The 23,626-nt window shown below is 55.0% G+C and overlaps 1 protein-coding gene across 1 annotated transcript; it reads right to left on the bottom strand.

Annotated features, from left to right (window-relative positions):
• Window positions 1-5,974: 5,974 nt before the first annotated feature.
• On the bottom strand, window positions 5,975-20,297 carry SIGLEC15 (sialic acid binding Ig like lectin 15). Its single transcript, XM_036245792.1, has 6 exons — window positions 20,239-20,297; window positions 11,742-11,801; window positions 10,930-11,313; window positions 9,450-9,827; window positions 8,275-8,305; window positions 5,975-6,139 (listed from the first exon to the last, which is right to left on the bottom strand). Exons 1-6 carry the CDS (start codon window positions 20,288-20,290, stop codon window positions 6,019-6,021), a joined length of 1,026 nt encoding a protein of 341 aa, XP_036101685.1. The 5' UTR covers window positions 20,291-20,297; the 3' UTR covers window positions 5,975-6,018.
• Between the last annotated feature and the right edge of the window lie 3,329 nt (window positions 20,298-23,626).

The following is a 23,626-nucleotide window of genomic DNA, read 5'->3' as shown; positions in this document are numbered from 1 at the left end:
GGGCACGTACTTCGGTTGCAGTTTGTCCCCGGCCCTGGTTGGTCGTGCGGGTGGCAGCCACTCGATGTGTCCCTTCACGTCGATGTTTCTCACTCTCTCTCCCTTCCTCTCTCTCCCTCCCATTCTATCTGTACAAAATATGGAAAAATATCCTTGGGTGAGGATTAAAAAAAAAAAGGATACCCTGCTATGATCTTCCATGTGCATCCTGGCCAAGCTGGGTGACGTTCTGGGCTTACAACCAGGCCTGACCTGCTCTGGTCCGTGATGACCCTCACACATTGCAGGGGCACCACACGTCCTGTGGAAGCCAGAGGCGAGGTTTCCTTCAGTCTGACTGGGCCCTGATTTCTGATGACAATAACTTGAAAAAGAAAAATGAACTACTGATCCTATTTAGGGATAAAATCACTAAGAAAGGTTGTTTATTATAACTTTATTTTATTTTTTTTATCCTCACCTGAGGATATTTTTCCATTTTTTGTACAGATAGAGTGGGAGGGAGAGAGAGGAAGGGAGAGAGAGAGAGAGAAACATCGACGTGAAGGGACACATCGAGTGGTTGCCACCCGCACGACCAACCAGGGCCGGGGACAAACTGCAACCGAAGTACATGCCCTTAGCGGGAACCGAACCCGGGTCTCTCCGGACCGCAGGCCGAAGCTTTAACCGCTGAGCCAAACTGGCCAGGGCATAACTTTATTTTTTAATCCTTACCTGAGGACATTCTTCCATTTATCTTCAGAGTGGGAGGAAGGGAGAGAGAGAGAGAGTGAAACATCCATGTGAGAGAGACACATCGACTGGTTGCCCCCTGCCCGAGCCTGACCACGGCCCTGGACTAACCACAGCCGAGCTACGTGCCCTTGACAGGAATTGAACCCGCGACTCTCTGGTCCACAGGCCGACACTCTAACTGCTGAGCCAAACCAGCCACGGCTAACTTTTATTTTTTAATATGCAAATGTAATATATCTCATTAAGCAGTGAAGGTTAGAACCTATTTTTCTCTCTATGGCTTAAAATCACCTGTGTGTTCAACTCTTTTTCCTTCCCACATGTCTAGTGTGGCCTTTAAAAACCACAACTTATTTTGGTCATTAAATGTGCAATATTCACTTCTTTGTTCAACATTTAACACACTTGTACAAAGAACAAGTTTTTATATAATGATGAGAAAAGGGAGGAAATGATAATTGGTTAAGTAAACTGCAAATAAACTAGATTCAAATTTAATTTACATGTGGTGGACATGTCTCATTTTGGGCAAGTTGGTTGGCAGGTGTTTGTTTTTTATCCTCACCCGAGGACATTTTTCCATTTTTTTGTTCAGATAGAATGGAAGGGAGAGAGAGGGAGAGGGGGTGGGGGGAGGGGGAGAGAGAGAGAGAGAGAGACATTGGCGTGAAAGGGACACATTGAGTGGCTGCCACCCGCATGACCCAACCAGGGCTGGAGACAAACTGCAACCGAGGTACATGCCCTTAGTGGGAATCGAACCCAGGTCTCTCGGGACCGCAGGCCGATGCTGTAACCGCTGAGCCAAACCGGCCAGGGCAGTTGGCAGGTGTTTTCATCCAGAAATTGCACTACGGAGAAATAAAGCAGAAAGCTTGTAATGGGTAGCATTTATGTTCTGTGACATTTCACTATACAGGGTGAGGCTTCTAGTTTCAAAGAGAATGTAAACCTTGGGGGTTTAAGAATTGGCATAGACAGGATGCCCCGGTGATTCCAGAGAGCTCCAGAGAGCCTGGAGGGTGGGGTGGGGCCCTCTGGGAGGGCAGAGCAGTCTGGGGAGGGCAGTGTGAACAGGTAACTGTAACCCAGTTTGCTCACGTTTTGTTCGGGAAGTCACCTCCATTGGAATACCTGGGAGGTCTTCCTCTGTGTTCCTTTTCATTAACATTTGTAAGGCATCTTGAAGGAGCCCAGTGTGGCGGGGGAGATACTGGTCAGATCCCTTTCCTCCCTGGGACATTTCACTTAGAAGTGAGGATAATTGCAAGCTTACCTGTCTTCTGGGTTTTTAGTGAGAACTACCTGAGATCACAGAGGGGAAGGGGTTTGAGGATCATGGGGGCCCCAGAACTGTGAGGAGCTGTTATTGTGGAGGGGGTGGGGCTGAACCTCAGTGGCCAGCAATGGAGGCGCAACAAGCTCAGGACCCCTAACTCTTGGTTTCCAAGGTCCCTCTGGCCTGAAGGTAGACACCTGCCTCTCACCCAGTCTGGGTGGGGGATATGTGTGAAAACTCTGACCCCCACCCCAGCGTCATTTCCATCCTGAGGCAGGGAGATTCCCTTCAGCGTAGATTATCTCATGGACTGTGTCTTCTCATGGAGCCACATCTCGATTTAAAATGTAGGTTATTGGCCTGGCCGGTGAGGCTCAGCAGATTGAGCATTGTCCCATGCACCAAGAGGTCACGGGTTCGATTCCTGATCATGGCACATGCCCGGTTGTGGGCTCAGTCCCTGTAGGGGGTGAACAGGAGGCAGACGATTGATGTTTCTGTATCTCCCTTTCCCTTTTTCCCTAAATAATCTCAATAAAAATATTTTTTTTAAAAAAATTTAGGTTATTAGCTAGCTCTTGGAGGGCAGGGGATGTGTGTCGGGCTCTTGGTGGGTCTGGCAGGCACCTGGGCTGCTGTTACCCCCCTCCTGCTGCCCGGTGGCCAAGGGTCCGGGAGCTGCGGGCTGTCAGCAGCCCTCTGGAATGCACGGACGGACGGAGCCCTCCCCCAGGAAGGGAAGACTGTGGCTCGGCACCCTGTGCCCACTGGGAAGTGCAGTCTGGACAACTCCTGTCTCCTAGGTCACTCTCCCCATGACTCAGGGGCCGCAGGACACTGCTGACCGAGCCTGAGGCCAGTGCTCGTACCCTTGCCACTTGTAGAGCCCCAGTGCTCCAAGAGGGTCCCCGGGGGGAGGGGGGGCTCTGCTCCACTCAGACCTCTCGGAGAGGCCAGGCTCTGAGGCCGGCCCCGGGGCTCTGGCGATGGTCAAGTGCATCCCTTCCCCTTCTGCCGCTAGAACAGCTGCTTTCTCTGGAGACCACGCAGGAGGCTGCCTGTGCATTGGAGCAAATGTGGGAGCCTCTGCTGTCCCTCCACGCATGCCCCTGGCACACCACACTCTCCGGAACCACTTTGTCAGAGGCACGGTCCTGTGAGGAAGGTGCTGCTTCCGTTTCCGGAAGCCCTACTTCCAAGCACAAATACACAGGGAGGAGCAACTTTGGGGAGACACGAATCTGGGTTGTAAGACGTATTATTATTTTCTCAAATGTAATCATGACACTGAGGTTATGGGGGAGGATGCTCTTGTTCTCAGAAGACACACATATTTAGGGGTGATGGACTGTGATGACTGCCGCTTACTCGCAAATGGTTCAGCCAAATCCACACACATGCGCGCACACCCGTGGGCACCAAGCACACAGGGCAAAACGTTAGTAACTGCGGGATGTAGGCAGGGGGCACCTGGGCGACCATCTTACTTTTCCAGCTTTGTGCATTTGAAGATGGTCATAGTACAAAGTTAGGGGTAAAATCACCTGGAGAATTTGTTTCAGGTTCCAGAGCCAGTGATTCAGGAAGTCCAGGTGGTGCTCAGAGCGGGAGCTGAGCAAGCTCCCCAGGTGTCCCGGATCTAGGCGCCCTTGGAACCCACTGGGGAAACAGTGCCCAGGGTTCCCGGGCTCTCACCTGTGACCACTGCACCATGGGGCTGGAGCAGGTGCGGTGCAGACAGGTGAGAGTAGCCAGGCAAAGCCGTACAGGGAGCCAGCCCTGTGCTCAGCCCCTTGGGTGCCCTGACTCCCTCGTACTTCGCGCATCCCTATGGGGGCTGGAGCCTCCCACAGCAGCCTCAGCTCAGCCACACCCTGCCCTACCCCATCGCCCAGGCTCCAGAACTTTCAATTGCGTAAACATCATGCTGTGTCTGACCTCCTGGCCTTTGCTCAGATTGTCTTTCTGCTTAGAAGGCCCTTCTTTCCTACCTCCCAACCCCCATCTGCATGGCTAATGTGTACCCTCTCCATGTCCCCTCCTTCAGGCAGCCTTCCCAAGATCGGGCCAGTCCGCCTTTTTACCTGCTCCCACAGCACCCCCAGCATACTGTTGCCCTTACGTGACTTTCCACTAACTGTGGACTCCTCGGGGCTGTTCCCAATGCACTGCCCAGCACAGCTGAGGGTGAGTGGGACGTGTGGCTGTTTTTGGCCAATGGGAGACCCTCTCTCTAGAGCTTTCTTTTTATCTCCCACCGGAAATCCACATTAGAGACGGTGGATCCCTAAGTAAGTACAAAGAGCAAAGTCCCCCTGCCAACCTGTGATGGGCACGTAGCTTTGGTGAGAACAAACCCTCACAGTTTTCAGCCATTGTGATTTTGCGGTTTGCTACCACAGCCTGACTGATACACCACTTTTGTATCCCTCAAACATCTGTACCGACTCCCGGCGCAAAACAGATACATAAGAAACAATTCCTATCACTATTGCTCTTGGCTGTGAAACTGGCCTCAAAGACCAGGCAGAGGTTCTAAGACACAGCATCCTGTCTTCACTTCCTCCCTGGTGATACAGGACCCTCCCTTGAGGGTCCCAAAGTACCCTCATACAAGGAGGTACAGATGCCAAGTCCTCTGGCCGCTTGACAGCTCAGACAGGCTCCGGGATGGATCCCCATTAACCAGGAGTCGCCATCACTCACTTGCCCTGGCGAAGGTCCTGTGAGGAGGGGAACCTCATACCCACTGCCCTGCTTATTAACTTGTAAAGATCGCTCAACCTTCAAGCCATCACCCCAAGGAAGGCATCAGAGAGGACCCTGTGGTCACCATTCCAGTTTTTGGACAAGCTCTGAAGGAAAGAAAGTTTGTTTCCATGGCCTCTTCAGTCCCCTGAGTGTGTGTGTGTGGGGGGGTGTCTCGGTGGCCCTTCCTCTTGCCAGCTCACCCCGGTGATGGCAGGAGCTGCAGGAGCTACAGTGACTGACAAGTCCACACTGAAGAGCGAAAGGAAGGCAGGACCCTGCGGAGTCGGCAGGCAGGACTCGGGGGAAGGGGCTGAAACTGCTGAGCCTTTGCACTGTGTCCATCCTGGGAGGATGCAGGGCGTAGAGAGGCCAGAGCTGCAACTGCTTTACCCACGGGGACGCTGCAGCCCAGACGTCCCCTGAGGTTCCCCAGCCTTGAGGACAGTGGATTCCAGAAGCTTTGAGATGTTTTGTTTCCTTTTCCCAGGAGCCCGAGGTCCAGGCAGTACAGGGCAGTGGATGGGATAAAACTGGCAAAGGGGGTGGGGCAGTCCCAGAGGAGACTCGGGGACAGGGCACCAGGCTCCTCCTGGCCGCTGATCTGCTTCCCTGGGACCACAGCTTTGCACGGCCCCAGCCCCAAAGCCCAGCCTCAGGCTTGCTCTCTGGAACCCTGATTCTCAGTGAGGAGGGTGTCGGGGCCCCACTGTCCCAGACCCCTCTGCGTGTCCCGAGGTCGCTCTTCAAGGACAGCCTGTGCCGCCCCTCACATCTGTGCACCGCTTGGTCTTCCAAAGTCCCTTTACATCCTCAGATCTCGACGGTCCTACCAGCCAGGAGCGAAAAACATCGTTGTCCATGTTCAACAGCAGATGAACTAAGACCCAGTTCACCTGGTGAAAAACTGCCTCGGTCCACACAGCCGGTCGGTGAGAGGCAGGATGGGGTCTGGGCCTCGAGACCCCGCAACCAGGGTCCTGCCTGCTTCACTGTGGGGTTCCAGGTAAGACAAGGTGGGAGGGGCGTTCCCGAAAGTTTCACACTGGGGCTCACACACGCACACACACACTTTCGGAACGCTGCCCCACTGACATAATACTACCGGGGCTCCGAGACAGATGTCCATGTAGGAAAGCACTGAGCCCTGTGAGTGGGTCCTGACCCCCAGGGGCTGCCCAGCTGGGGACTGCCAAGGTGCCTGGGAGCCAGGAAGGGCTGCCCCAGCCAAGCCTCACGCTGGCCTTCGCAACTCATGGCACACAAGTGGGTGCTCGTGGCTGAGGGGCTCCTCGTGGTGAACAGGTGGTGGCCGGTGGGCTCCGTGGGCTCATCTGGCCCAAATTCTCATAATTGGACTCCTGAGCCTGAGGCCTGTGGACAAGAAAAGTTGGCTGATCACCCAATCCAGGAGGGGGGTCCCTGACTTCCCAAGAAGGGACAGGAGGAGTGATGAGGTGGGTGTCGGGGCCCAGCAGTGCAGGACCTGAGGAACGGGAAGGGCCACTGTGGGTGAGGACAGTATACAATGGCAGAATCTCTCACTCTCGTAGGGACTCATCTGTGGCCTCACAGACCACCGCTGTGTCCTGATCTCCAGGCCTGGTTTCCTGAGCTCCTGCCTTCCTGGCTTCTGGGACCTCTGAATGGGCATCTCAAGCCTAAATGTCCACAGTGCTCATGTGATCCTGGCCACCATCCCTCTCTCCTCTCCTCAGTTTTATCTCAGTAAGCAGCACCCAGGGTGCCAGCTCCAAACCTGAGTATTCTGGCTCCTCCCTCGCTCAAGCACCACCCAGTCCTCTGGCCAGCCCTGCCTCTGTCTGTCCCCTCTTCCGGCCACCACGCCAGTTACCTCCGCCTGGGCAGCCACGCCAGCCTCACCCTTGGCCAGCAGGCTCTTCACAAGTCTCCCGCCTCCCTTTCCTGCAAGGATGGGGACACTGGTCTGCTTACAACCATTCAGTGACCTCCCATCGCACCCAGAATAATCCCGCAGCCTGCCAGCCCTCCCTCCCCCTTCCCAGGTCTCCCCTGCGCCACCAGACTCACCCTTTCCTCCCAGATCGCTCTCCCCCACCCCAGCCTGTCCCTCTGGGCTCAGGTCTCCTCAATGCTCTGTCCTCAGACAGGATGTCCTGATCTAAAGCAGCCACGGCCCAGTGGCCACCTCCCTACCCTGGGGCTCTACTTCACTGTCTTGTCCATTTCTTAGATCCTTATTTTAAGATCTAAGATGATGTCGTTTGTGTTCTAGTAAAACTTTCCACAGTAAAATTAGAGTTCTCTAATTCCAAGGATTTTCACTGTATCTTGAGCATCCAAAACCTAGGTACATTGTAGATGCTCAATAAATATTTGAACAATAGTCTGATTTAGTTACCTTGGTGCAGTGGTAACTTAGTCAAGAGAAGGGACATTGCACAGGCATTCGAGAATGTAGCTGGGGGTGGGGGGTCGTTGAACAGGCAGCTGGAGAGAGGGGCTTGGGCTGTCGAGGTGGCTTTTCTTTTTTTTTTTTTTTTTTTATCCTCACCTGAGGATATTTTTCCATTTTTTGTACAGATAGAGTGGGAGGGAGAGAGAGGAAGGGAGAGAGAGAGAGAAACATCGACGTGAAGGGACACATCGAGTGGCTGCCACCCGCACGACCAACCAGGGCTGGGGACAAACTGCAACCGAAGTACGTGCCCTTAGCGGGAACCGAACCCGGGTCTCTCCAGACCGCAGGCCGACACTCTAACCGCTGAGCCAAACTGGCTAGGGCCGAGGTGGCTTTTCTAACCCTTGGGGTACAAATGGAGTGGAGTTATGGGAGCTGAGCCTGGGCTTGTCTAATGGGCCCTGGAAGACTGTTCCTCCTCACCCCACCCCGACCCAGCATCCCAGACAGACCACCAAGTCTCTGAATTGAACTCTTTCTTCATCAACATGAACCTTCACTTGGATAAACACCAAGAATAGGGGAGCACGGGTGGGAGGATCAGCGCTTCCCAGCTGGGTCCCTGGGCCCGACCTAACCCGTTAGCACCATTAATAACATTAGTTTGCAGAGCCTTCAGCAGGGTGTTTGGGACAATGAGTGCTCTGAGGTGGCTTCTGCGTGGGTCTGCCTGTTCCAGAAGGCTGGTCACTAAAGAGAAAACAGCCTTGAGGAATCACATCTAGGTGCAGAGATAAGACAGACACACAGACCCTTTAGCACCAGGATACCAGGCAGGCCTGGGAGAGATGCCACCGTGAGGCCCAGACAGGAAATGCGGGGAGTGGGGTGGGGGTGGCGGTGGGGAGAGCAGGCCACTGTAGTCTGGTCTGGCTTGAGAAGGCATGGTGGACTGAAGGAGGGGTCTCCAGAGGCCTCAAGGACGACCTAGACCCTGAGCAAGGCTGGGGCCGCAGCCCCGGCCCTTTGTCTGTTCTCTGTCCACATGCTACCAGCCCTGAGAAACCTGTACCCCTTGACCAGTGGGGACTAGTGCCAGGTGGGGGTGGGTGGGTAGCTCACTTACCGTGGTGGGGTGTCCTGGGTGACCGGATCCTCTGTGTGAGGGATAAGGAGAAAGAGAAAGAGGGCATGAATCTACATGGTAGCCTCCAGCTGTGTGTTGTGTTCCCGCCCCACTCTGGACAGTGGTCTGAAAGGAGCGTGTAACAAACACTAAGCCGTGGGCAGGATGTGAAGACTTAACATGAAAGATAAGCAGGCCTTAGGAAGGAGAAAGGTGGAGTGAGGGGCCCCCCAGTAGAAGGACCTGCCCGTCTGAGGACCCCACGCACAGAATGCCTGGTGAGTCTGAAGAACCAGCAAGAGAGCCAAGGTGGCCACAGCAAAGATGACAGCTAGGGCAACAGTGACAAGTTCTGGATTCCATCCCAGGAGAGTTTGAGGCTGGTGCTATTGACCTGGGTTGTCTGAGTGGCTCTGGGAAGTCCCCCTTTGGGCACAGATGCAGATTTCCCCCCAGCCCAGCGAGCAATGGGGGGCAAATGGCAGCTCTCTGAGGACTCTCTGCTAGATGACCCTCCCACACTTCTGCACATGCTGTTCCCTCTGCTCTGAATACTATTATTAGCTTCTTATTTTCCTAGCTCATGATTCCACTCATTCTCACCTTCCTTCCTGGCCCCTGTGCAGACGCCCACCAGAGTAATGCACACATACCCCGGGCTCCCGCAGTACCCAGACTCCAGGATGCTTCTGCAGATTGCATTGAATCTGCTTCCTCCTCAGCATCCCATTCCAGGGCAGGCCAAGTTTTATTCATCTATGTATCTTGGAGCCTACAGAGCACTAGTAGGTCCTCAAGATGCTGTCTGTTGTAAATACTGGAATGGTGCTACTTGGCAAAGCCTACGTGTGGTCAGAGATCTCAGGGAAGAGTCCTTTACCAGGTGGTGGTAAAACGGCGGGCTCCAGAGCTATACGGTCTGGTCTCTATCTCTGTGACTCTAGGCTAGAGGTAAGTTCTTTAACCTTGCTGGCCTCAGCTTCCTCATTGTAAATGGGCTCACGCTGGTTCCCACCTCCTGGGCTTGATGCAGGTAGAGGAAATCGAGATGACGCACTGGCGCAAAAATGTTTTGGTTGTGTCATGCCATGTGGTCAGCCGGATGGTCTTACTTAAAAGGAGAGCCCCCCGCCCCGCTGCTCCCCTTGCACCCACCCTGGCACCGGCGTACCCACCTAGGCGACGGCGGGTGGTGCAGGCGGCCAGCACACCAAGCAGCAGCAGCACCTTGAGGCCAAGCGCGCCGAGCAGGAGGGCGATGGCCGGGGTCCGGGAAGCGCTGTGGAAACGGAACAAGTAGACGCTGGCCTCGGCGTGGCCCAGGCTGTTAATGGCAGTGCACGTGTAGCGGCCGTCGTGGGCCAGAGCAGGCAGCTCGGCGGTCACCTGGTGGCCGTGATGCTGACCCAAGCCCCGCGCGGCAGTCGAGAGGTTGCCCAGGGCCGGGCCGGACCAGGTGAGGGTAGGCGGCGGCTCCCCTTCGGCGGTGCAGAGCGCCCGGAAGGCATGGGCGGGACCAGGCAGCACTGAGATATTGACAATCCGTGGGGCGGCTGCGGGCGGCAATCAAGGGGGCAGGGCGGGGAGGGGTGGGGTGGGGCGTGTGGGGAATGGGGAGTGGGGGGAAGAAAGCGAACCTCGGTCAGAGGGCGCCTGTGCGGCAGACAAGGAGAGGGGTACCCTTCCCTGTCCCCTTTAGTCGCCCAGAAAGTTGGATGAGGTGGGAGAACGTGTAAGGGCACTTGGGCACCGTGCTGCCTGGATTCCAATACAGGTGTGGCCTTGGGCAAATATCCCACTGCTCTGAGCTTCAGTTTCTCCACGTGTAAAATGTGGGCCATTTACCTTCTGGGGTTGGTGATAAGATCTGGCAAGTTAATACGCGTAGGGTGCTTGGACTAGGCCTGGCACGCAGTAAGTGCTCACTAAAGGTCGTTATTTATTGTGGTAGCACAGGGTTGGGGGCAGCCTGCTGGTGTGATTTCAAAGGCACTTCCCACAACCAGACACCCACCAAGACCTAGAGGTGAGACTGATTCACTGACTCCGTTGGCCTGTGTTAGGTGCCGACACTGGGAAGCTACTGAAATGCTCTCAGAGAGGCGTCCCGCCAGCCCAAGGGCACAGAAGTTCTTGGGAAAGTCACATTGGAACCCAGAACTCCTGGACGCCCCCACCCCACCCCTCCCACAACAGAGGATCCAGGATTTATTTTCAAAAGCTTTACAGGTGGTTCCAGTGCGCAGCCAGGGTTGAGAACCAGGGCTCCGGGGACGGGGCACACAGGGTTGGCACCGCCCAGGGGACGCGGGTGCTCTTCAGCGCGCCCAGCGCTCACGTCGCCGCAGCCCTTGCCATATTTAGGGGTGCTCACTAATTCTCTCCCCGGACCTCGAGCTACGGGGACGTGCACTCTCTGAGGGCTTCTTTACAACGAACATTCGCAGGCCCCGCCCCGCCCTTCCCGGGGCCAGGATTCTGCATTTCTGAGAAAATCTCAAGTGGCCCGTAACCACTGCCGAGTGAGACGCCCCCACGCCCCGCTCTAGAGAAAGGAGGTGTTGCATCCCTTCCTACGCCGGTGGCGGCGGGCGCAGTGCCCGGCACCCAGGGGGCACCCGGAGCGGAGTGGGGGGGGGGGGGGCGCGTGCTCACCGGTCACGCGGAGCCGGACGCCGTGGCGGCTCTCGTAGCGGTCGTGGACGTCGCCGGCGAACTCGACGCGGCAGAAGTAGCGGCCGTCGTCGGCCAGGGCGAGGCGCTCCAGGCGCAGCGAGAGGTCGTTGCGGCGCGGGTTGCCCAGCAGGCGGAAGCGGCCGTGCAGGTTCAGCGCCGTCTGGCAGAGCTCGCTGCCCCGCGCCGCCGCGCACCGGAACACCTGCGGGCCCGCGTACGGCTCGCCCGCGCGCCAGATGGCCGTCAGCGGCCCGTCGTAGTGGCGGTGCGGGTGCGTGAAGGTGCAGGGCAGCACCGCCGCCCCGCCCGCCGCCGCGCTCACCTCGGCGGGCACCTGCATGGACCAGCGCTGCGTCGGGGCGCCTGCGGGCGGGCCGGGTGCGTCAGCCTTACCCGCTCCGTGGCTCGGCTGCGGGCCCCCATCCCTAGGACTCCGGAGGCACCGCTTGGAAACCTAGGATTCAGCAAGCACCCCTCCTCCCGCAGGGCCTGAAAACCCCAGGACTCTAGAAGCACCCCCTCCCAATGACTCGGGAAACACCTCTATCCCAGGGAAAGGAGGGCCTGGAACCCCCCTGCGTGACCTCAGAGGCATCTCCTGGCACCCAGATTCCCATGACTGGCGATGTTCCTGGACCCTCCCCCACTTTCCTGGGCCTGTTTGCCTCTCTCTCCCGGAGGTCCCACCTCACCGACAGGCCCAGTGACCCAATCACTTGCACTGCCGGGGTTCTGTTGTTACAATAGAGTCCCAAGACCTCCGAGATGGTGAGACTAATAAAAGCACTTACTGTGCACCTCTGTGTTGAGCAAGTTCCCGGTAGTATCTCTTCTAGTTCTCACAAATGATCCTAGAGGTAAACATAGTTATCCCCTGTTACATGTTAAGAAACTGAGGCACAGAGAGGTGAAGTAATTGCTGAGGACACACAGCAAGGATGAGGCAAAACCAGCATTCGCACTCAGTGCTGCCTGACTCCACAGTGGCACTCTACTGCACTAAAGGCAAGGGACCTTGGGACTCATCGCAGGAGACCAACACCCCCATTCATAGAGGGGAAACGGGCCTGGGAGGGGGTGATATGTTTTGAAGCTAACGGTTAAGTTGGTGGATCAGATTCCTCTAGCGTCCAAGTCAACACAAGTGGGCTTCCCAAGAGGCTGGTGCCCAGACTTGGAGCTGAGACGCCAAGCGTTGTGGGCAGTTATGCTGCCTCCTTGCTCTGTGAAGAGCCTCTGTCTGGACTGTTTCCTCACCTCCTGCACTCTGAGCCTCTGAAGATGGTCAAGCGAAGGCCCAGAGTCTTCACTCTGTCTCCCATTCACAGAGGGCTGGTGAGTTACTGCCTGTGTAATTGAATATGTGCTGCTTGGAGAGGGGCGAGCTGGGGTGGGGGGGCTGTCAGTGCTGGTCCTCAGAGGATCAGGCCAGGCGTTGTGCCTCCTCACAGAGGGAGGGCACGAGTAGCAGCTTGTGCCCAGGTGCAGTTCTTGGAAAAGAATTATTTCGAGGGAACAGTGTCGCAGCCCTTGTATTTCCAAAGGGCTTTGCAGTTTATGTAGTTCTTTCATGTATATCATGTCACATGACCCTCAAAACACTCGGGGGAGAAAAGCAGGGCAATATAGCTCTAGGTAAGAAAACGAAGGCCCAGAGTTACATAGCAGAAGGTGGGAGAAACCCTGCATTTCTGACTCTAAGTCGGGTGCTGATTGCTCTTCAGCGTAGCCTGACACGTGCCCTGGCAGAATCCTCTCAGCCCACAGCTGGCAGACCATCCTCCAGGGAGCCCATCCCATCTAGGAATCATCTAGGAAGAACGTTTCTTCCCGCACAAAATCCGTATCTACACCATCCATGCGCCTGCCACAGCTCTGTGGGGCACTGTGCATCCCCTCCCGGTGATAGGCCTTCCAGGATCCCATCATGGCTATCCGGGGCCCATTCAGCCTTCCCTTTTCTTGTGCAAGTCCCAGTCCCCCAGCTGCCCCTCCCCATCCTCATTGCCTGCTCAGTACTTTCCTGCAGTGTGGTGTCCTGGGCGGGCTCCCGGTGTGTGCTCCAGGTGTGCTGGTCCAAATGGGGTTGTGTGAGCTGTGCCTTGTATACAGCCTCACCTTGCCCTTGAACTGAGCTTGCAGTTCTGCTTCTAAGCCAAATGTCTTTTCTTCCAGACAAGTGGAATTAGGTTTTTGAACCCAAATGGAAGACTTGACAATTATCCGGAGTAAAAGCTTGTTCGCTCAGTCGTTAATACTCAAAGGGCCTCGTTCCAAATGTGAGAAGCCCTTTCTGAAGGTTTTGCTGGTTCAGTCAGTACTCCCAGCTGCAGGAAGCATCTCCTGAGACTCGGTCCTTGCCTTAGTTTCTCTGCATTTCCCACCCTCTGTAGCTTCGGCCTCCTCTGATCCCCTGCATCTCATGGGCATCCCAGCTTCCCCAGGTACTGTTTGCTGTTGTGCATTCATCCATTAGCATATGTTTATCGGACACGTCCCCACTGTAAGCCAGGCACTGGGGTAGGAAAGGGGGTTATGTAGATCAACAGAACAATTTACCAGTCTGCTGGAGCTCACAGCTCAGAAAGGGAGGCGGATCTGGGAACACATAATTATACCACTGCCTGCCAGGTGCTCGGATGAGAGACACAATGTTCCCTTTGTGTGGACAGAGTTCCGGGCCTTTTTACTTACCAGCTCCCTCCTCACCATCCCCAGGTCTCCTTTGAGTCTGCCTACAGAGAGAGGTCTTCCTTGAGGTCTGAGCCTGGGTGTGGCATCCCTACCCCGTGCCCCAGGGTTGGCAGAGATACTTCCTCTGCATAAGCATTGCCTGGGAGGGCAGGGGCCATGTGTGTGGGGTCATACTTTTGTCACTGCCAGCACGGTGCCATACCACGTGGTAAGTAATGAAATTGCTGTGACAGAGTGGGAGGGGGGTGATCTGGCTGGCAGGAACAACTGGGCGTGGGGTGGGGGCAGAGGCATCGTGCGGAAGATGTTAGGCAGGCAGGGAGTGGAGGACCGAGAGAGAGGAGACACCATTTCAGCAGAGCCTTGAGAAAGGGGAGGGATGTCACTGAGCCTTGAGGTGGATTAAGGCAGTCTAGGCAGAGGGGCAACAGGCAACACCCAGAGGCAGGGACGTCAGCGGAGAGGTTGCTGGGCATGTGGGGATAAGGAGGCCAGAGTTCACAGTGCTTTGGGGGCTCCTTGGGGGACATACCTCATCTTATTTCATATGCACAACGACCCCATGAGGGACTGTCATTAGCTCCTTTTTAGAGAAGGGAGAATTGGGGCTCAGAAAGCGCGAGCGACTCGGCCAGGTCCTCTAGCTAACCAGAAGCAGAGCGGAGGCTTCGCCCTCGGTGGTTCCCGTTCCCACCTTGTCCCATACACTGTGTTACTGGAGGGTGACAGCCTAGTGTGGACTCATCCTGAAGTGTGGCGCAGCTGGCCGGCCAGGGCCCCTCCCTCCCTGGGGCTTTGCTGTAGGAGCAGGGAGGGCAGCCCGAGGTCCTTTCACCAGGTGTCACCGTCTTGGCTCTCGCAGGGCGCAGGGCGGGGAGGCCGGAATCTGTTTCCTGTTTACCTGCTGAACTGATGCCTTCTCGGAGACCTTTGAATGAGTCCCCCCAGGGGACTCAGGTTGGCAGGGATTGCTCAGGGAGCACAGGCATTTGCTTTGGCCGGAACCCAAGCTCCCAGCATCCTGTGACATTTGCTCTTCCCTCTGGCAGCTCACACGTGGCTCTTGTCTCTTAGGACGGGAGGGAAGACTCCTGAACCCCTGAACTGGGAGAGTCTCTATTTGTAGAGTCTCTGATCTCTTATCTCAGGTCTGTCAACTCCTGGGGTCACCAGGAGGCCCGCATTCTTCCCCTTGTCTAAAGCACCTCTCCTGTGGCGGGCACAGGGCGTGGTGGGAAGCTCTTCAGCTCTCGCACCACTAGGCCCGGGGGACAGTCTTACTTGTGGTCATTCTTTCATCTGCGAATGTCAAGCACCCAGTCTGTGCCTGGCACTGTTCTCGGCTCATTCACCTAGAGGAGATGTTTGAGCAAGTTTCTTACTTAATGTCCCAGGTCCCAGGCTCTTCTGTGGCAGAACGAGGAACATAATACCTTCCTCAAAGGATTGAAGGTTGAGTGAGATCTCACATGTGGATCACAGTGCCTGCCCCTGCAAAGGACGTGGGACTGAAAGGGGGTTGGGTGGAGAGTGCTGACCGGTGGTGGGGCATCGCTGTGGGCATATAACCCAGGGTGATGCAGCAGGGGGTTAAGACACTGGTACTTTGGCATTGCACCATCTGCAGCTCAATTTGGTGCCTTAGACCACAGAAATACAACAGCCTGGCCCTGCCCTGCCCTCGGCCCGCCTGATAGCTAGTCGTTTATTCATGTATGCATTCCCTCAGTAGACTCATTGAGGATCTGTTGTGTGCAGGACATTGTGCAGGGTGCTGGGAATGCCATATGGTGACAATGAGCCCCCCCCCCCCCCCAGTATGTTTACAGTCTGGACATTGCTCAGCCACCGTTTGATTTTCATTTATACAAAGTCTAACAAGTATGTTTGGTTAGCATCCCAGCCTAGGGAGGAACGGAGTGAAAAACTGGAAAGTGGATTCTCTTTGTAGGTACACTGAAAGGAGCCAGAGAAGACACTCAGGGAGGAAGGATCCGGTCAAAACGACAGAAAGATGGCTCAGGACAGACATGCTAGAGGCATAGTACAGAAGGGACCATTTCAAAAGGAGCGCAGGCAGGGGGTCTCCAGGCACATGATGCTGCAGCAGGTGGTGTAACAGATGCTCCCAGCTGTGGCCCAGGTCACCTTGGGAAGGTCACTGCCATGAGAAGCGTGCCCCAGACGGGGGGTCAGGAGTCTGTTTGGGGGTCGACTGGCCCTGAGTCAGTGGCTTTAGGCAAGGCCCGGTAGCTCTCTGGCCTCAGTGGGCTCATCCGTAAAATGACATCTCAGTGTTTACAGAGGTGACTTTTCAGTCTAAAAGTCTATTCTGAAAATGACATTTGGATAAAAATGTAAGTCAGACCCTTTAGAAAGATGTCTATTTACATTAAAATACTATTAGTTACTTAAAAATAAGCCATTAGGTATCCAGAAAACCCAGCTACTGACAGAGGCATCCGTGCGTTGATGGTCCCACACTGTCATTTGCCAAACTCTCCACATTGTTCCCTCATGGTGACTGGGCTGCGACACTGGGCACCAGCTCCTGCATCATCCTAACCGTGACTCAAGTAAGGGCTAGTGGACGTATTATCCCAGGACCCCATGCATTTCTGCGGAACCTGGACGGGGAGAAGGGGCGTCTGGATGGGTCAGAAATAGAAACCTTGGTTTCGGCGCCACTGACCAAGAATTCCACCCGTTCCTTGGTGAGGAGGGAAGCGGGGATGTGGATGTGCCGGGAGCCTCTCTGGGGGTCATTTGCGGTGGGTTCTGTGCTACTGTGCTCATGTTAACTGTGGAGAAAACTGCACACAGTTTCATCACAGAATGTGGGTCAGTGGCTGTCCGTGGACCACAGACAGGAAAGTGATCCTGAGGTGGTGGGGGCACGATGGCCAGTGGGGGAGGGTACCCTCCCAGAATGGTGCTTTAACAAGAATTAGGTCTTCTGGGTGAGTTTCATGTGACATTTGTGGAGGAAACACGTTATGGACTTGGAAGGGGGAAGGGTGATGCCCGGTGGGCAGTCCACATGGCACTGGAGGGAGGCCTCATGGCACTCAGAGCTGGGGTCCCTCTGGGGGCACTTTTGGAGCAGGGAGAGCTGTTCGTTTTGGCCACCAAACCTCACCAGTTAGGTGTGTGGGCTGAGCAGGGGAACTCCGACTTTTCCAATCCCTGGGCCCTCGGTTTGCTGCCACAGTTCCTCCTGACCTGCATGTGGTCCAGACAGCTTTTCGGTGGAGCAAAGAGGAGGGGTGGAGTCCAGAGGGGAGAGGAGGGAGCAAACAGGAATTCCGTCCATCAGTGAGAACCAGATCTAGAAGGTTCTAGGGGAAGGGTGAGGTGCAGTGATGTGCGAGGACAGGGCCTGCTGGTCTCCCGCCCTTGGGGTTATCCTGGCCTCTGCTTCACCCCTGCCCCTCTGGCCACTGGGCCGGGGCCACTGGGCCTGCCTGCCTGAGCTGACCGAGAAGCAGGGCCGCTGCCGGGGCTGGTGTCCACAGGACGCTGCTCCTCAGAGTTCCGATTAGCCTGGCCCCGCCTGTGCTCCCCCGGCCTCCTCAGGGGGCCCTGTTCTCCTTCACCCCTCCTCCCTGGGTCGGACTTGTCCATCCAGGCTACTGACCAGAGTAGCCACCAGGAGCGGAAGCAGCGTCTGCCTCATTTCCCCTGGGCCCACGATTGCAGCCTACCTCCTCCCTGGCCTGCACCTACGTCCCGCAGGAGCACCCCCCAGCCTTGGGGGTGCTGGGATTGGTCTGCAGTGGTTCAGAGCTGGACAGGAAAACTCCTCTGAGCACCAAGCCTTGCCCAGGCTCACCACCACTGCACCTAGGTGGTGCGAAGGGTGGGCTGCACCCAGAGGACTCCAGTCCACACCCAGGCGGACCTGAGCTCCCTGAAACAGGGACAAGGGTCCTCACTTTGCAGGGTTGTGGTGAAGAGTAAGTGAGCTGCTCTTCAAAGGTCTGGCACAGACGTCCTTGAGGATGACAGCTACTGTGATTGCTAAACCTGCTTATCAGGGATTGCGGACTGACTGAGGACTTGTACAAGGTCACCCAAGTGGTCAGAGCTCCCAGACCACTGTTTTCCCCACCCCCACATTCTCTGGCATTCCTCCCTTCCTCCCTCCCTCCCTCCCTCCCTCCCTCCCTCCCTCCCTTCCTTCCTTTCTTTCTTCCTTCCTTCCTTCCTTCCTTTTTTTCCTTTGTTGATTTTAGAGAGGGAAGGGAGAGGGAGAGAGAGAGAGAAACATCAATGAGAGAGAACATCAACTGGCCGCCTCCTGCATGCCCCTCACTGGGGATCAGGCCCACAACCTGGGCATGTGTCATGACTGGGAATCGAACCGGCGACCTTTCAGTGCGTGGTCAACGCTCAACCACTGAGCCACATTGGCTAGATGGCATCTCTCACTTTGTAACAGTAGATTTGTAGGGAGAGAGGAGAAAGACAATGGAGAGTGTGTGGAGACCCCCGAGAGAGGAGGGCCTGCCCAGGGCCCTGGGTGCTGAGTGTGGGTCACATGAGGAGGAGGGAGAAGGGCACAGAAAGTGGAGGGGGGTGGTTCTGAGACAGCTTCATCCCACTTTGCTTTGCCAATGGCCTGTCCTGGGCCCCACACTCAGAGGTATGGACAGGGATGTGACCGTGACGCTGACCATGCAGCCCCTTGGGCTGGGCCCACATCACAGCCAAGCCCAGCCTGGTCCCGGAGCCTCCTGCCCAGTCCTGCTCCTGCCTGGAGGGGCTCACAAGCGACTGTCACTAGATGGTTTCAGAAAGTGGGACCCCGCTCACCCTAGTTACAGGCCCCTGGGTTTCAGCAGCGAGGTAGCTGCCATCAGGGAAAGACAAGGGTCTCCCCGTGTGGCTCCGCCTCCCGGGCCATCTTGACGACAGCTGGAGCGTCGGTTTGGTCCGGGATTTGTTCCTGAACATGTGACTGCACATGCTTCCTCTAAATCGTGTTTAACTGACTCATAGCAGCTGACCCTCTGTAGGAGGAAAAAATCCCAAACCCAATGATCTAATTATCCTTCACAACACCCTGTGAGGTGGCAGGGACTCTGCTGTATGGGGCTCAGAGAAGTCAGGAAACCTGCCCAGGGCCACACAGCAATAAACAGCAGAACCAGCATTCCAAGCCACATGGGACATCAACACTGAGGTCCTGAACTGCTGCTCTCCCATCTGCCCCAGGTCTAGGCAGGGGTGGGACCCAACCTTAAAGCCCCCCAGAAAGATGGCTGAGCTAAGTCAACTTGGGAGAAAAAGCCCCTTTCCCATGAGCCCCCACCACAGGGCCCTGTGCAGGGGACAGTGGGCAGTGACCAGTCCAGGGCCACACACACCCGGTTTCTAACCTCAGCTGCACCCCTTGCACCCACCAAAGCTCTCTGTGCCTCAGTTTTCTCATCTGTGAAAGGGGAACAGAAGAGTTCCTTTCCCATGGGGTTCTGAGCTCAAATGAGTTACTAATTCTCATAGGTTCTGAGCTCACATGAGTTACCAATTAAAGAGCCAGCACTGAGAGCTATGTGGGCACTTCCTGTTCCTGTCCGACCCAGACCTGACTGGACTCTGCCAGAGAAAAGAAAGGAGCTGAAGGAGGGGGAGTTTATCACCTGGCCTGGAGACAGGACCCCACACAAGGAATGTCGACTACCAGCTTAGAACGTCACGTCAGCGATGTCCCCAGGCAGCACAGAGGCATGGATGCAGAGCCCAGGGGTCATGGGAAGAGTGTCTCCGGCTGGGGTCAAGGGAAGAACTGGGACCTGGACAGAGGGGCTCAGAGGATGGCCTCCGTCATTTATCCCAGTTGCCCTCAATGGCACTGACCTCCAGACTCACTCAGACCAATGATTGAAAATGCAGATTCCTGGGCCCTGCTGCCTGATCATGTGACTCCACAGGTCTGGGGTGGAGCTGAATACCTGCATTTTAACAAGCGCCCCTCTCCTCTGGGACTGTGGTGCAGAAGGTCAGTGATCAGCCTTTGAGACCTGTTACCCACTGAGCTCAAAGACTCAGATGTTTGTGTTACTTAAGCCTGCCAACAAGTTTCCTTTCACCCTTTGGAGTTCCTGCTGGGAGGTCAGGGTGCCCTCCATCACTTGCTCTATTTCCGATGTGAAATCATCCCCATCTGTACCCCAAATCTCGTTGTGCTCTCCTCATCTCTCCTTGGGGCCTGTCCGCCCATCAGGACATAAAACACTTGGGTGACAGCAACACCCAAAGTCTGTTCAGAGCCTGGACTGCCCTCCCCAAAGCTTGCCCATGGTCTCCCTGGATCCCCACAGCAATGGGTGGGCCTAGAGGCCTTCCTACAGGTGGGGACACTGAGGCCCAGGGAAGTCAGGGGCCTGCCTCAGTCACCTGGAACCCAAGGCAAAGCCCGGACTTGACCTGGCTTCTGTCACCACAACCTCCCGAAGTGCAGCTCTACCTCCTCCAGGGCCCAGAGGCTCTGGTTAAACCAGCTGCACCCAGTTCCAGGACAGAAGACTGTCCCGAAGGTTTTGGGAACCTGTACCGTTCCCAGCGTGGCCCAGAGAGGAGTGGGAAACTCACCCATCGGGAGGACGCACACCAAGCAGGCCAGGAGCCGGATGGACCTCTCCATGTTCTGAGCACCTGGAGACCCCAGACCAGCCCCCACATTGGGCCAGGCCACCAGTGAGAACCCTCCTTGGTGTGGGTGTGGGGGAGGAAAGGTTGGAGTGGGTGGGCGGTGTGCCCAGGTCTGCGCCCGCACTGGGCTCTGTGGTGCTGGAGGAACTGGGGAGAGGCAGCTGGGCAGCCCGAGGTATGATTAGATGAGACCCGTGGGATTTAGTCATGTGGAAAACCAAGAGGGGAAGCACTCGGATGAGCTTTCAGGACAGGAAACAGAAGTGGATGCAAGACCCTTCCTTGCAGCCTGGTCCCTCTGAACCAACGCTGTGCGATGCTTCTTCCTTCCTTTCCCTGGCTACATTTTCAGTGTGTCAGGATGGGTTTTCTCTCCTTCCACCCCCTTCCTGAAAGGGGTTTTGACAAGATGATGCAAGAGACCGAGGGGAGGAGCCTGCTAACATAATAAGGCATCCAAGTGCAGCCAGAAAGCTGTCAGTACTGGCAGGAAAAGACTTGCTCACCGACGCTCCACCTCCAGGACCAGAGCCCTTCCGGAGGCCTGAGATCCTAGAACTGCACTTCAGACTTTGATGACCATAAGGGTCACCTGGGGATCTGTGAACATGCAGGTTCTGACCCGGGTTGTCTAATGAGTCCTTGGTGCTGCTACTGGTCCAGTATGGAGAGCTAAGACTCCCCCACCCCACCCCCACCCCAGTGCCACTGGATGGAATAGACCCCAACCCTCACCCCCATCCCTGTGCCACTGGATGGAATAGACCCCCACCCTCACCCCCATCCCTGTGCCACTGGATGGAATAGACCCCCCACCCCCACCCACCCCAGTGCCACTGGATGGAGTAGACCCCCACCCCCAATCCCACCCCATCCCTGTGCCACTGGATGGAATAGACCCCCACCCCCACCCCCATCCCTGTGCCACTGGATAGAATAGATCCCCACCCCCACCCCCATCCCAGTGCCACTGGATGGAATAGACCCCCACCCCACCCCCATCCCAGTGCCACTGGATGGAATAGACCCCCACCCCACCCCCATCCCAGTGCCACTGGATGGAATAGACCCCCACCCCCAATCCCACCCCTATCCCTGTGCCACTGGATGGAATAGACCCCCACCCCACCCCCACCCCAGTGCCACTGGATGGAATAGACCCCCACCCCACCCCCATCCCAGTGCCACTGGATGGAATAGACCCCCACCCCCACCCCAGTGCCACTGGATGGAATAGACCCCCACCCCCACCCCCACCCCCATCCCTGTGCCACTGGATGGAATAGACCCCCATCCCCACACACATCCCAGTGCCACTGGATAGAATATCTGGTGGAGCAGGGAAGCTCTTAGAAGCTATTTGGTGGACTCTCCGGGTTCTGACAGTGGGACTCCATGGCAGCTAGGGGGCTGTTTGCTCTGTTTAATGGGCTGCATTGGATCTGAACTGTCTGATGGTCGGATCTCCCTTTTGCTAATGCACTGGACTGGAGTGCTCGGAACAGGAAACATCAGCACTGTCACTCTTCCTCCTCAGGTGGTGGAGGAAACGCTGTCGGCCACGTCCAGTGTGTGCTCTGCCTTCACCTGCTCCTCTCCTTGTGACCTCTCACTCTCAGGTGGGAGAGCCAGCCCCGCCCCCTCTGGAGGACTCGGTGGAAAAGCAGGTAATTGAAAGGCAGTCCGGTCTCATGAGCCTTAAGAAAAACCCTTTGGATCTTTTTTTTTTTTTTTTTATCCTCACCCGAGGACATTTTTCCATTTTTTGTCCAGGTAGAGTGGGAGGGAGAGAGAGAGGAACAGAGAGAGAGAGAGAAACATCGACGTGAAAGGGACACATCGAGTGGCTGCCACCCGCACAACCGACCAGGGCCGGGGACAAACTGCAACCGAGGTACGCGCCCTTAGCGGGAACTTAACCCGGGTCTCTCAGGACCGCAGACCGACGCTCTAACCGCTGAGCCAAACCGGCCAGGGCCCTTTGGATCATTTTTAACCTATAAGCTATCATGATCTAGATTTTGCTGTCTGTCTCAGGTCCCTGTATTTTGCATATAGTGTAACATTCCCTTGTAGTTTTAGGGCACACCATACACCTCTTTAGTTTTCATAGTCTGACCATGAGATGGCCAGATTACTACGGCCCATCTACTTCCCACTGGGAGCACTCAGGTGTCATCCATTATTCATCTGATTCCTGCTAGTTGAGCAATTGGAAGCTGTAACTTGAAGGTGTATTTGGGGCCGATGCTGTAAGAACACAATGGTATAAATGACAATTACCACCTAAAAATTCCAGAGGCCAGGCGGACAGTAAGAGTTTCGTAAGTAAATTTCCTGTGCCTCAGCAGCAGTTATAGAGGGCAGGTTTCTATAGCCTCTCAGTCTCCATCTGAATTAATATAGTCAGTAGTCCTTGTTGGGTTAGCGTTTTCCCATAATTAGATTCTAGCATTTATACATAAAATTTCTTTCCTAATATTCCTTTTCCACTAACCTACAACTTCCTTCATTCTTAGTTTGTCTCTTTTTACTCATTTAGAAATAACCAACTTATTAGGAAAAACTGCTTACTTTTAACTTCTCTTAAAAATGCACACATCCCATTCTTTCATCCGCACTAACATTCCTTCTAAATTTTAAAAGAGAAATCATAAATAATATTATTGATAATACAAAAGTTATTTTATATACCTTCAGCAATTATTAACGGGCTACATACAGAAGGTTTGAGAAAAGCTCAAAGAACGAGTATAATTATTATTATGACTTATTATTAGCAGACAGGTAAAGGCAATCAAATAAATAAAGTTCAGCATCAATTTGTAAGTTTACAGGCCTTGTCAGTGTCTTGGGAAAGCTGCTGATCTCTGGTGTCAGTGGCTTCTCATTCTCGAGAAGTCTTTGATCTCTGCTGTAGGTGGAGGCAAGTGTCAGAGACGGGCAGATGTCCATTTGCGGTTAAGTACCTGATAAAGTCCCTTCCAGTGACGTTGGAGTGAGTCTTTAATTGATGTATTTTACAACAGACAAAATTTCCTGGTTGTAATTCATGGTGTTTGAAGTCTTTGTCTTCCAGGAGCACACTGTGAAATGAATTGGTTACTAATTTATCAGTCCCTATAAACTAGTTAATAAGTTCTTGATAATAATGCAGAATGTCTCCTTTTATTTTTATTTTTTATTTTTTTAATCCTCACCCCGAGGATATACATATATATTTTTTTATCCTCACCCAAGGACATTTTTGCATTTATCATCAGATAGAGCGGGAGGGAGAGAGAGAGGAAGAGAGAGAGAGAAACATCGATGTGAGAAAGACACATCA

This window comes from Molossus molossus, unplaced genomic scaffold (assembly GCF_014108415.1).
Source record: "Molossus molossus isolate mMolMol1 unplaced genomic scaffold, mMolMol1.p scaffold_m16_p_6, whole genome shotgun sequence".
Lineage (NCBI taxonomy): Eukaryota > Metazoa > Chordata > Mammalia > Chiroptera > Molossidae > Molossus > Molossus molossus.
The sequence above is the reverse complement of the archived record's forward strand: the minus strand, read 5'-3'. Positions and strand labels throughout refer to the sequence as shown.